The sequence below is a fragment of the Elgaria multicarinata genome, chromosome 12 (assembly GCF_023053635.1).
Source record: "Elgaria multicarinata webbii isolate HBS135686 ecotype San Diego chromosome 12, rElgMul1.1.pri, whole genome shotgun sequence".
NCBI classification, from domain to species: domain Eukaryota; kingdom Metazoa; phylum Chordata; class Lepidosauria; order Squamata; family Anguidae; genus Elgaria; species Elgaria multicarinata.
This window is the reverse complement of record NC_086182.1, coordinates 19,834,901-19,847,474: the sequence shown is the minus strand read 5'-3', so window position 1 is coordinate 19,847,474 and position 12,574 is coordinate 19,834,901. Positions and strand designations below refer to the sequence as shown.

Here is a 12,574-nt window from a genome sequence, read left to right as displayed (position 1 = left end):
ACACTTTCAAGATATATCTGATTATTTGACTGGTCAACTGATCAAATCTTTTTTGACAGGTCAAATGGCCAGCCCTAATCCTGACACTTTAGTAACCTTTGACCTTTCACTCTGGGAATTCAGCACTTTCTACCTAGCTGCCATAAACACAGCTATGGCATTTTTACATACCATCTAGCAGTGGGTTAAAGGATGTCCAGTCATTTTCCTTCCCTGGTTTTCCCTGTATTCCTCAGATCAGGATGGCTTGGCAGTAGCACGTTACCTTTAAGTGTGCTAATGGAAGTGACAGCAAACTACCACCCCATGCTCTTCAGATGTTATCGTGCAACAAGTTATCACATGCCATACCAACTGTGTGTACATGTTTGTGTGCACACACAATATGCAGGAATGGTCATGCTAGGTACCCACAGAATATATGAACTGTGCACCAAGACAATTGTGTCCTGTTAATGTAGCAAATTCAAAGAATAAAAAAGAACAAGCAGAACTCACTATGCAGCAAAGAATTAATTGTGGTACCCAAGACTTCAGCTTGTGGGATCTATTTTGTTTTTTTATTAGATACCTGAGGTCCACCAATAAGTGCAGAATAGGGACAGGAGTCAGACCCAGATTCAAATAGTAGCCCAGGCATAACCCACATATACAAGTACAAATCTATAACTGTGTTACTAGGGTGACCATATGAAGAGGAGGACAGGGTTCCTGTGTCTCAGCAGGTGTCATTTGTATGCATGCAGCACCTGGTAAAAATCCCTCTTCATCACAACAGTTAAAACTGCAGGGGCTACACTAGAGTGGCCAGTTGCAAAAGAGGGCAGGGCTCCTGCAGCTTTAACTGTTTTGATGAAAAGGGAATTTCACCAGGTGCTGCATGCATACAAATGACTCCTGCTGTAATTCCCTTCTCTATACAACTGTTAAAGATACAGGAGCCCTGTCCTCCTTTTCACATGGTCACACTATTATAGATCAGGGATTCTAACACAACTGAAAAACTGGTCAGCACAGCTTCACAGGGAGCTAGTCAAAGGTAACCAATTAATACTAAGATTTTACAGGTGAGGAACGCAGAGGTTTAAAAAGCAATTAGCACAAGATCAGCCAGAGCAGATCATTTTTTAAAAACCTGCAATTTTACTTGCTGTTGTTAAATTAGTGAAGTCTCTGAGTCTTGCTGAGCTACCGCAAATCATCCAGAGAGCTAGCAATAGATCCCAATCTATGTTCTGCCTGCCTTTACACAAGAAAGGCAAATGGCACATTTCAGTAAGTTTAGTTGACCAGCTTTCTGCTGATAAGGACATTTCTTCTTTTTTCTTTTTAGTGGAAAATCTTTTTTAAAAAATCCAGAAGGAATTAGAAAGCTTCTTCTCCGTGATTTCACATATGATTTCCTGAGTTCTCAGCAGTCTCACAGAATTAACTAAGAATCTACTAAGACATCATAAGATGTCTTAGTAGAAGCTATAGCAGTTTTAAAACCAAATAATATTTTCCAGGTTAGACAAGGCTTTGTGACAATTTAGATTGGCAAGATTGTTTCCTCATGAGTATACCCCTAAGCCCTACATATACTCCAGTCATTTTAGTGAGAAATTTTATTTCTTTTAAAAACAAAACAAAAAATGCTGTTTTATATGAATCTCAGCTTTATGTCATCAATATGCAGATGATACCCAGCTCTACCTCTCCTTTTCATCAAACCCAGGTGAGGCAGTGGCTGTTCTGAACCAGTGCCTGGGCACGGTAATGGATTGGATGAGGGCTAACAAACTGAGACTCAATCCAGACAAGACGGAGGTACTGTTAGTGGGTGGTTCATCTGTCCGGCAAGGTGATGTTTGCCCTGTCCTGGATGGGGTTGCACTCTCCCTAAAGGATCGGGTCCGTAGTCTGGGGGTGCTCTTGGATCCAGAACTGTCACTTGAGGCACAGGTGAACTCAGTGGCAAAAAGCACCTTTTATCAGCTTATACCAACTGATATACCAACTGTGTCCTTATCTGGACGGAGATAGCATAGCTACAGTTATCCATGCTCTGATAACCTCTCGTTTGGATTACTGCAATGCGTTATACGTGGGGCTGCCTTTGAAAACAGTCCGGAAACTTCAACAGGTACAAAACAGGGCAGCACGGTTACTAACAGGGACTGGCCGATGAGATCACATTATGCCAGTCCTTTTCCAGCTTCATTGGCTGCCAGTCCAGGTCCGGGCCCGATTCAAAGTGCTGGTATTAACATTTAAAGCCCTAAACGGCTTGGGGCCAGGCTATCCGAAGGAACGCCTCCTCCGTATGTACCTGCCTGGACCCTAAGGTCATCCTCAGGGGTCCTTCTCCACGAGCCCCTAACAATGGAGGTGAGGCAGGTGGCTACCAGGAGGAGGGCCTTCTCTGCTGTGGCACCCTGGCTGTGGAATGAGCTCCCTAAGGAGGTTCGCTTGGCACCTACATTATATGCCTTTAGACGCCTGGTGAAGACCTTTTTATTCTCCCATTATTTTAACAGTCTATAAATACATTTTAACTTGGTGTTTTAAATTTGTAATTTTGCATTGCTGCTGTTTTTATCTGGTTGAGCTTTTATATTGTATTTTATATTATGGTTTAATACTGTTGTTTTATACTTTGAATGGTTTTAACTTTTGTGAACCGCCCAGAGAGCTCCGGCTATTGGGCTGTATAGAAATGTAATAAATAAATAAATAAATTTTGTATTTTATAGTTGTTATAAAGTGCATTGAGCTTAATGGAAGAGGTGGCACAAAAATTATAACTGTTTTGGGGTTATAACCCGGGTCTCTATTCTGGACTTCATAGCAATTTATGCAAGAAACCACACACACATAATGTGTAGGGAGATCCTATTCCTATAAGAACGTCCCTGATTACTGGAGGTCAACGTAATGAATATTTGCTGCGCATGCTGTCTCCTTCTGAGGACAGATTGTCCTTGACAATTAATAGAGCGTTCTCTGTTGCCAACCTGCGTTTATGGAATATCTGTTTAAGATGCAACAGATTTGGGAGTTTAGCTCATTTAGAGGGGCTATTGAGACTTCTTTTTAAGCAGGCATTTGCATTCCAAGTGTGATGGAGCCAAGTGTGGTTGGAATTATTCTCCCTAATGTTAAAATAAAACTGCTGATTTATTTTTCATTTTTACCTGGATGCTTTCATGTAATTTCTTGGGTTTTTAATTACTGGCCTGTACTTTTTGAATTCATCAAGCTCAAAAGGGTATCAGTCCTCAAGTAAATACATCAGAATGTATTTTTATATTTACAAATGTAAATACAATACATGCTGAGATCAGCCGGTCTGTCCTGCAGACAGCACTAAGGATGGACATAAGTTATACATTAGTATTATCATAACCCTGCTGAGGACATATTAAAGAGTAAAATTGCAAAGCTCATTTTTGCCCAGAAGTGAACACTTTACTTTCCATATTGCTTTCCAAGATTACGGCAATAAATATTAGTCCTGCGTTCCAAGATTACAGCAATAAAGATCATTTGGCTACTGCCATAACACACTAGAAGCAGTGCTGTAACTGGTACCTCTCTCAGAAAAGTTACACATCAATATTGGGCACCCACAAGACATTTGGAGTGCTAAAAATAGGAGCATGAAAATCAGCCTTGCAAATATGTCTAGAGTCTAATTTTGTTTTGGTTTTAAAAAAAAGCTCCAAACACTCCCCATAAAGCCAGTCACGTGGAGAACATTCTTACTGGCGGCCTCCCATGGTAAAAAGAGGCAGCAGTTGGGCGAGTGGATATTTGCAGGCTTGATTTTAAGTCTTTTTTCCAGGATCTCTGCTCTTGTATTCCTTTGAATAAAGCTTCCTATGAATAAAGCTTTTCTAGAGCTGAGTTATAGTAGTCCCCCAAAGTTGCATCCTGCAATTAGTAATTAGGAGTTCTGCCTATTAATCCTTTCCCCATCAAGCACCCGATTATATATTCATCTGCCTCACATTTCCCTAAGCAGTCTGGAATGGAACTGAGAAACGCCTTGAAGGATAAGACACGTACCATCTCGTGGCTCTGTGGCTTGCCCTGCAGCTTCTGGTGGTAGTCAAAAGATAGCCTGTCCAGCACGGCATGCTCTTCTTCATCCACAGTAGCCATTGAACGTTCCTTATTGATTTTACCAATGTCAATCTGCTCTTCTCCTTCTAAGACGGCACTCCACCAGTATTCACCTACTTTGCTCAGGTTAATCTGGGAATAAGACAGAAGCAGCATTAGCTCAGAGCCAGACAACCAGCAGCAGCCAGACTTGGCTCACAGAAGGATGGGAGAAGGCAGTCTTGCAGGTAGCCTGTTCCCAAGCCATACAGCAATCACTATTAATATTATTATCCATCCTGTGCTAGTGTGTACTATGATATCTCAGCTACATTTATAATACACATTTCCCAAATTTTTGATCACTGAACCACTTTCCTTCTTACCCAGTGCCTGTTTTACCCTACCCAGTGCCTGTTTACCCTACCCTGTGCCTGTTTGCATTCTCTTCCCCTCCTTATTGTTTTATTATGATTTTATTAGAATGTAAGCCTATGCGGCAGGGTCTTGCTATTTACTGTTTTACTCTGTACAGCGCCATGTACATTGATGGTGCTATATAAATAAATAATAATAATAATAAACTCGATGGCAAGGAAAGTTCCCCAGTTTAATTTCTTTCCGAAGGTAAGTTGGCCCAGGGACCTCCTTTACCATATAAACTAGGGGCCTAATTTCAAAAGCCCTAGCAGAGAGGAAGAGGGATCGAGAGAAAAGGGGATGGTATCACACATTTTGATTCTGTCCACTGCTAGCATGCAACCCCCAAAGTATTGCCTTCAGGGGAATGTGGCCTTCAACAGAAAAAGGATTGCCCACACCTGATAAACAGAGTAAGGGTACAATCCTATGGGTTGCCCCCTTGATGATTGTGAAACCCTGAACTCAGAGGCTTATGATCATCCAATGCAGGGTAGGAGGAGCAGTAGAAGCAACCTTTGCTCCTCTGTCCTCCCACCTCCATTTCTTTGCTAGACAGGCTTTTTTGTCCCTCTAGAAGGAGACTGGAAGGGCCTCAAGATAACTCGTTTCCTGGCCTCTCCAGTCTCCTCACCTCTGAGCAAAATTCCCCTTTTCCCCCTTCTCTGAGGTTGAGTTCCCGACCATGAAGAGCACCCAGGACAGAGCTCAAATTCCCCCCTCCAAGGTCAAAGCGTTCTCTCTGAACCACAGACCAGGAGATCCAAAATAGCCTATGGACCCCCACAGACACGGTCTAGCATTGCTTCCTAATGTAATTAGAAGTGCACATTTCTCAGTAGTAGATGCCATGATTATTCAAGAGCGCAGTCTTGAACAATGGGAGGGATACTTCAAAACTTTCCCTGAATGCCTCCAGTTTTAAAACAGATTTAGACATGTGCAGCCTAGCCTTCTGCATTTTACTTCAGAATATGTTCAACTGTATTCAAGGGGTCTTCCTCCCAGGTTAAATAGTCATAACATTGGAGGCTTACAAGAGCCCACTGCCATGGAGGTTAATTGCCAATTGTTAGATATGGCGTTTACTATCAGAATTACATGTCTCAGCCATAGCTCTTGACAGCAGACCACTGTTTTCCTCAATGCATAGAACGTCTGAATAGCTGAAACTTGCAAGAGAAGGCATAGCGAACATACACAAGGAAAAGTGTTTGAAAGAACATTTAATCTTTTTTTTAAATCAAAAGAACATATGCCACTCCTAAAAAGAAGAACATATGTTGCTTCAGCATCTCTACTGACGTCCCACCTGATTTATTTTATTTATTACATTTATATACTGCCCCATAGCTGAAGCTCTCTGATCTTTATGGTCAATGGGAGCAACTGTGAGGCCAGCATGAGCAGACATCACTATCTCCAGTGTGATGCCAGCACGGACGCATCCTACTTGTCTCTGCTGGCAGAGGTGGGCTTCCATTTAAGCATTAAATCACCAAACCAAAAGTACAGAACAGAGGTAGGCAATCTGCGACCCTTGGCCCAATTTAATGCAACTCTCAGCCTAAAGCCCTCTGCACATGGTTAGTGTAGACCTCTGGCAGGAGCAATCTACCGCTTTCCTGGCAGCCTGCTGGGCAGGAAGGAAGGAGAGAGAAAGGGGTGGCACTTGCAGAAAGAAGGAGAAAGAGAAAAGCAGTGACCTAGTCACTTTTGGCCCTGGGCCTGCACACCAACAAATTACCCTCAAAGGAACATGGCCCTCAACAGGAAAAAGGTTGCCCAGCCATGGTACAAAACATGTAGAACAGGAATAGACAAATTTTAGGACTACAACTTCTAACTATATACCATGGTGGCTGCTGCTAATGGGAGTTGTAGTCCAAAGCATCTGGAAGACACCAAGTTGCCTAATCCTGATGTGGAATCTCTTGCCCAGCCCTCGCTGTTTCCACTAAACGCAAGATTAATAGCAAGCACGCCATCTGAATAGGCCTTTCTAATCTTAACTTCCAGACAATGATCAAGCACTTGAGACAAATTCCAAGCAGTTTGATTGGCTCGCAGTGACATCATGTCCCATGCTGTATAGCCTAGAAACTCAAGACTCTGATTAATTTGCATAGATAATATATACCCATAAATTATGATGGCAGGAGGCCAAGCATTTCAACTACTATTGAGCTACAAATGGACACAGCCAATTGGCTCCTGGCTTCCGTCAGTAATATAACCCTCCTCGTATTTGGGCCACTTAATATAGGGTATCACAGAACTGGAAAAAGCAACTAAGATCATCTAAGGGTTGAGCACCTTCTCTATGAGGAAAGGTTAAAGAAGTTGGGGCAGTTCAGAAAGAAAAAGACTGGGGGAACATAAGAAGTCTGCAAAGTGAAGAACAGGGTGGAAAGCAATTTCTCATATTACTTGCGGTGAGCCAATACAGTTGATTTGGAAAGACAAAATAAAGTCTTTCATCAGGCAGCACATAGTTAACTTTGGAGAGTTAACTGCCACACGTGATGTCCATTTATAGACTGCTTTCTGAAAAAGATTAGTCAAATTAAGGGACGATTGATAGACATAAAACTTATAGCCACAGCAGTGAAACAAGACCTCCATGTTCAGAGGAAGCGTACCTCCAAGTACTAGAGGCTGGGAACAAGCAAGACAGAAGGGCTATTACCTTTGCAACCTTCTCGTGGGCTTCCCAAGAGATATTTGTCTGGCCACTAGCTGGACTAGATGGACCTTTGGTGTGATCCAGCAGAGCAGTTGTTTAAAACAGAAAAAAAAGGGGGAGGAGAAACCTTGACTGAGAAAGTAAGATGATCTCATGCACACTGGTGGAATGAAGTAGTTTGCACAAATGAAGAGCAGCACTTCACATTTCAGTAACCTAGAAAGAAGCTCTTGCTAAATTCCCGCAAGTTTCATCTAAAGCACAGTAGAGTGGGAGGGGATGCAGATAAAATGGGTTACACATTTAGCTGCCACCCTTGCTTGATGGGGCTGCATGGCCTGCGTGCACCTAGGGATGCAAGAATCTGTTCCATGACAACAAAGAAAGTTGCTACGGAAGAAGTCTGGCAAGGAGAAAGCTGCTCTTTGGGAGGCTGCTGGGGTGAGGAAGCAAAAAGTCACAAATTCCATATGCTGCAAGAAGAAGGTGAAATAAAGAGGCAAGTGAACACATTTGCATCACTTAAACAATTTATTCGTTAAGAGAGAGAGAGAGATGAACCACAACCACGCAAACCGAAATCGAAGATGCAGAACTTAATGGGTGGTACAGCAACTATTATGGTACCTCAAAGAAAGAGGTGAAATTACATGCGATGATGGAGAGGACCCAGTTGTGGAAGAATGAAGCTCAAGAGAGGACTGTTTGCCTTGGGAACAAGAACTGCCAGGAAGCAGGGGGAGAGGAGTTGCTGTTGCTTATTTCAGAAGGGCCTGAAAATGTAAGATAAAATACTCCCAAAATCTCAATCGATCATCTTTGAGGCTGTCCTGGCTTCTAATCCGCAACACACACATTTCCTTTGAGATCTTAATACTTCAGGAGCTCTATAAAACTGTCAGTATCGTGATGCCTTTATACAATATATAGTGCGGTTACATTTGGAATATTGAATACAGTTTGGGCCATCTCAAAAGAAGCAAGTATAGATCCAAACATGGAAAACCAAAATGATGAAGACTTCAGAGCATCCCCCCTATGAGGAAAGGCTAAAGCATTTGAGGTTTTTCCATTTATCAAAAAACAGAGGAAGTTGGGAAAGTGGACAGAGAGAAGTTTTCCTTCCCCTCTCATAATACTAGAACTTTGGGTCAACCAGTGAAATGGTAACTGACTCTTCAAATGTGTTACTGTCACCATGTCTTTTACCTACTCAGCCCTATGATTTATACACTGCCAGCCTGCATGTTTGCAGGTCAATTCCACACCTAGAATTAAACTGTAATTTGTAGGAATCCTCAGACATTTTTCTTCCTTTTCTCTAAAAAGTTCATAATAGCAAGATACATGTAATATAGTGCACGTTTACTGAAGTGCCCCAATAGCTGAACTACTAATTATGTTAAGTGGATTGTCAAAAGCAGAAGTTGGCAATGCAGCATTGTGAAAAAGTTTGGCTTGTGCTGTCACCATTCCAATCAAATAACGCACCATCCCATCTGTAGCACAAGATGGCTTTGTGGTTTAGCACTCTGTGAACAAGCTTCAGCTTGTACACTTCCCCCCACTTCTCTTCTTGCATGCTCCAATTCAATTAATGACTATCTCTTTTAGCCACCCAGAACTGGGTTCTTAAAACTGGAGGAAGAAGGTCTCCTACTCCTGAAGACAGGACTTCAATGGGGGGGGGGGGGGGGAGCAGGTTGGGTTACTCTGACCACAAAGTAATATTACCCAATTTGGCTTCAGGTTAGGGTTAAAGGAGAATTTTGTTTGGTCTGTACTTTTCAGCAGTTTAAATAATTTGCATTTCCTGGACTAACATGGATTGGAACACAATTATCCTTGTCCAATAACTTCTCTGAATTTTGTGATGCAATTCACAACTCAAAAAATTGCAGTGTATATATTAGGGAAAGTTGTGCACAAAATATGTACATTAGACAAAGCGGCATACAAACATAAATGTGGAATTTCATCCCGTTTTGAAAAGAAATTCACAGACTGATGCAGAAATTGGACGGAATTGACCTATCAATGAATGACATGGACCAGATCCAGATTGCTTTGTCCATCCCCATTTTTCGTGCACCACCTAAAATTAATCTTCAGTTTTCCTAACAAAGAACATCATGTTTTACTTTATTTCTGCTCCCTGCTTTGCCAGGGATCCATATGTCCTGATCTATACTGGAGAGAGATCTGACCAACTCCTAAGTTTTATATTTTCAAAATATGGGGGAACAGTCATGGTTTTTTCTTGGTCCCAACAGCCTCTGCACCCTGGAATAGTTTTGCACCTAGCAGAAACAAATCTAATGAAGTCTACTAACACTTTCTGCATTCCATCAAGAGACTCTTATAAAGTGCAAACTTTGGGTTTCCAAGATATGCCCAATTTTCCTTCCACCTCCCATTTTGTTTAACGTCCAGTAGGAAGAAGGCTTCTGGAGAACTTGAAAGCTTGCTCACTATTTTGTGACATTTTAGTTGGCCCTACCCTACTGTGATCTTTGGATTTTTTTTTCTCCTTCTGTAATGCAAACATTGTGTGCTGTTAGATGTCTGAGGTCAAGTCAGAGATATAAAGTGTGTGCGTGTGTGTGCGTGTGCGCGCGCACGCACGTGTGTATCTGCACCAAATCTCCAAACCAGGATTTGCAAACCGAACTATGCTTTGTGCATAGGAAAGTAACTAATTTAATCAGATCATGCTAAAAGAGGAAGGAACAGGACAGGAAAGTGCAAAAGCCCAAGGTTACATGTGAACCAGGCCAATGTAAAAAAAATAAACAGAGGACTTCTTTCACATTTTCTTGATTACATGGTTTTGAATTCTGAAAAATAATCTGGATAGCAACTTTACTTCCTCAGTTTTTTCCTCAATTCACATGCTTCTATAAATACTAAGAACTTGCATAATGTTTTTATTGCCCATAATCATCCTGTCAAATCACTCCTCTCAAAGCAAATATATAGTTCACAGGATTGATTATTTAGATTATTTCTAGAAGATGACAGTAATGTGACACATTCTGCATGAATTTCTAGAGAAACTGTTTGGAAAGATTTCAAATTAAGATTTTCCTAAAATCAAATGTTCACTCAATCATCATCATGAAACAACTAAATGCTCAAGCTTCCACACTATATTTAATTTTGAGGTTCCTCCCCCCAAAACGTGACTGTGATGCAGCTGTCTTTGTACCATAAGGCAGGGAGGCAGCTCTTCATATCAATTCTAAACAAGATTATATGGAAACCAGGCAGTTTGTTACTGTGAGCTTGAAAAGGAGGAAACAAAGTGTTGTACCCAACACCCAGCACAGGTTTCTAAAAACAGCTCCTATGAATCTATTTTAATCTCACTCTTTGACACACTAACTAGTGTAATGGAGAAGGGTCGAACACAAAAGTATTACATACAGGGTCAGGAGCACGGAGAAGTTCCTCATGCCTCCTTGGGCTTAATTTTTGGAAGCAAGGCACTACTCTCCAAAGTGGCAGGTTTTTGGAAGTGTGGTGCTACTTTAAACAATTTGAGAAGTGCAATTTCCTCTTGAGGTACCTCTGGGTTTGTATTGCTTCCTTCCTGTTTAATAGGGCTTTCATCATGTCAGAAAACAGCACCAAGACTACTATAGAAACTATGCTATATACACTATAGCAGTGGTTCCCAAACTTTTTCAGGTCACCGCCCCCTTGGTTCCACAAACTCATGCCCAGTGCCCTCTACCCTACCCTATAAAAATCATTATTCAGAATAGCAGTTTTCAACGCCCCGCTAAGGAAGATAATTTTCAGTTTATTCAATTAAACCTAATTGATGAACTTGATCCAGTGATATCATCTTTTCAAAGTCTGATAGTCATTTAGCAAGAATATTAGATAGATATCACATTTAGTAACTAGGGTAGAGTACCTCACTATTCTGTAAATTCCTAATGGGATGGACGGACTTGATGAAGTGATACCAGTTTCCCAATGTCTGGTTTAAAGTCACTTAACGTGAGTCTTAAATCACCATGTTTAGTAATCTGGAGTCGATTTCTTTGCTTGGAGAGAAGTAGGCAGACCACACTAAAACCACATCCCACCAAATATGATGTTGGAAATGCAACCAGGAGCTTCTGAACCACTCTCCATAGTGCAGGATAGCGATCAGAAATTTCCTTCTGTAACCAAAACTCCTGGTACGGAAAAGACCACCTCAAGCGCCCCACTGCCACCCCCTTGCCTCTTAACACCCCCCTATGCAATCCCACCGCCCCCAAGGGGGCAGTACCGCCCACTTTGGGAAACAATGCACTATAGCAAGCTTCACTATAGTTCTAGGTATCTCCTGCTCTTGATTGCCAGAACTCTAAAACGAATGGTGAAGCCAATAAGGGAACAACTATGAAAGCTTGGTGGTGAAGAAGCTTTCCTGCTGCTCCTCACTGTTCAGCTGCTTCACCATTATCTTCACATAACATTCTCAATGCCAACATATTTATTAATGAGCAAATCTGAATGGAATCAGGGCTGTGAGTATTCCGATTGTTCACAAGGTCATTCATGAGCATAGAATCTGATATCTGGTGCGGATACGGCACCATGAATCTCAACTCTGAACCCAGGAGGAGTTGGAGGCAAACTACACCAGGTGCCTACTGTAGCTGGACTATTGACTCCCCCACCTTGTAGGAAGGAAACCAGGAGAAAGAGAGAGAGAGAAAGAGAGAGAGAAGGGGGAGGCAAATAAAGGCAATACCAAGCACGTGTTCCTGCTGGTTTTGTTTTATTTTTGTTTTATTTCAAGTGCATAGCTTTTAATGCATTCATTATATTTTATTAACATCATGAGCCACTTTGAGTACTTCAGTCAAGAAGCAGGAAACAAATCCTTGAAAATAAACTCTAAAGGAAACAGCTTGGCTTGTAGATCACATAGCAGCCAAGAAAACAACTTGGAAACGTCCACACGGTGACCCAGTTCACATGATTGCCACTGGTGAACCACAGCGCATTCCAGGCAGTTTTTTAATATTCAAGCCACGGCTGCAGCTTGTTGTGTCATCTGAATCCGGGGTCCATGGGTTATGCGAAGGTTAAACTACCCTTGCATAACCCGTGGTCTGTTGTTGGGCTTTGTGAGAGTTGTTTAACCCTCACATAACCCATGGTCCCCAGGTTCAGGCAACATGACAAGCCATGGCTTAAATATTCAAAATGACCTCCAGCACACACTGCAGCCCAAGATGGTTTAAATATACTGTGGTTGGCTGTTCAATAATACAAACAGGTTCAGTGTCTAAGGAAGGCTCAAACTAAAGCAAGATTAAGAGACAGTTCCCACCCCTCAAACAATAACTGGGAGATGGCATTTCAAACAGTCATCTT

General features: G+C 41.8%; 1 protein-coding gene across 1 annotated transcript in view; it reads right to left on the bottom strand.

The window, feature by feature from the left end:
* NUDCD3 (NudC domain containing 3) overlaps window positions 1-12,574 on the bottom strand; it is a 61,132-nt gene that overhangs the window by 6,646 nt on the left and 41,912 nt on the right. The window contains exon 5 of the mRNA XM_063139586.1: window positions 4,051-4,239. Coding sequence (XP_062995656.1) covers window positions 4,051-4,239 — 189 coding nt within the window. The remainder of the gene's footprint in view (window positions 1-4,050; window positions 4,240-12,574) is intronic.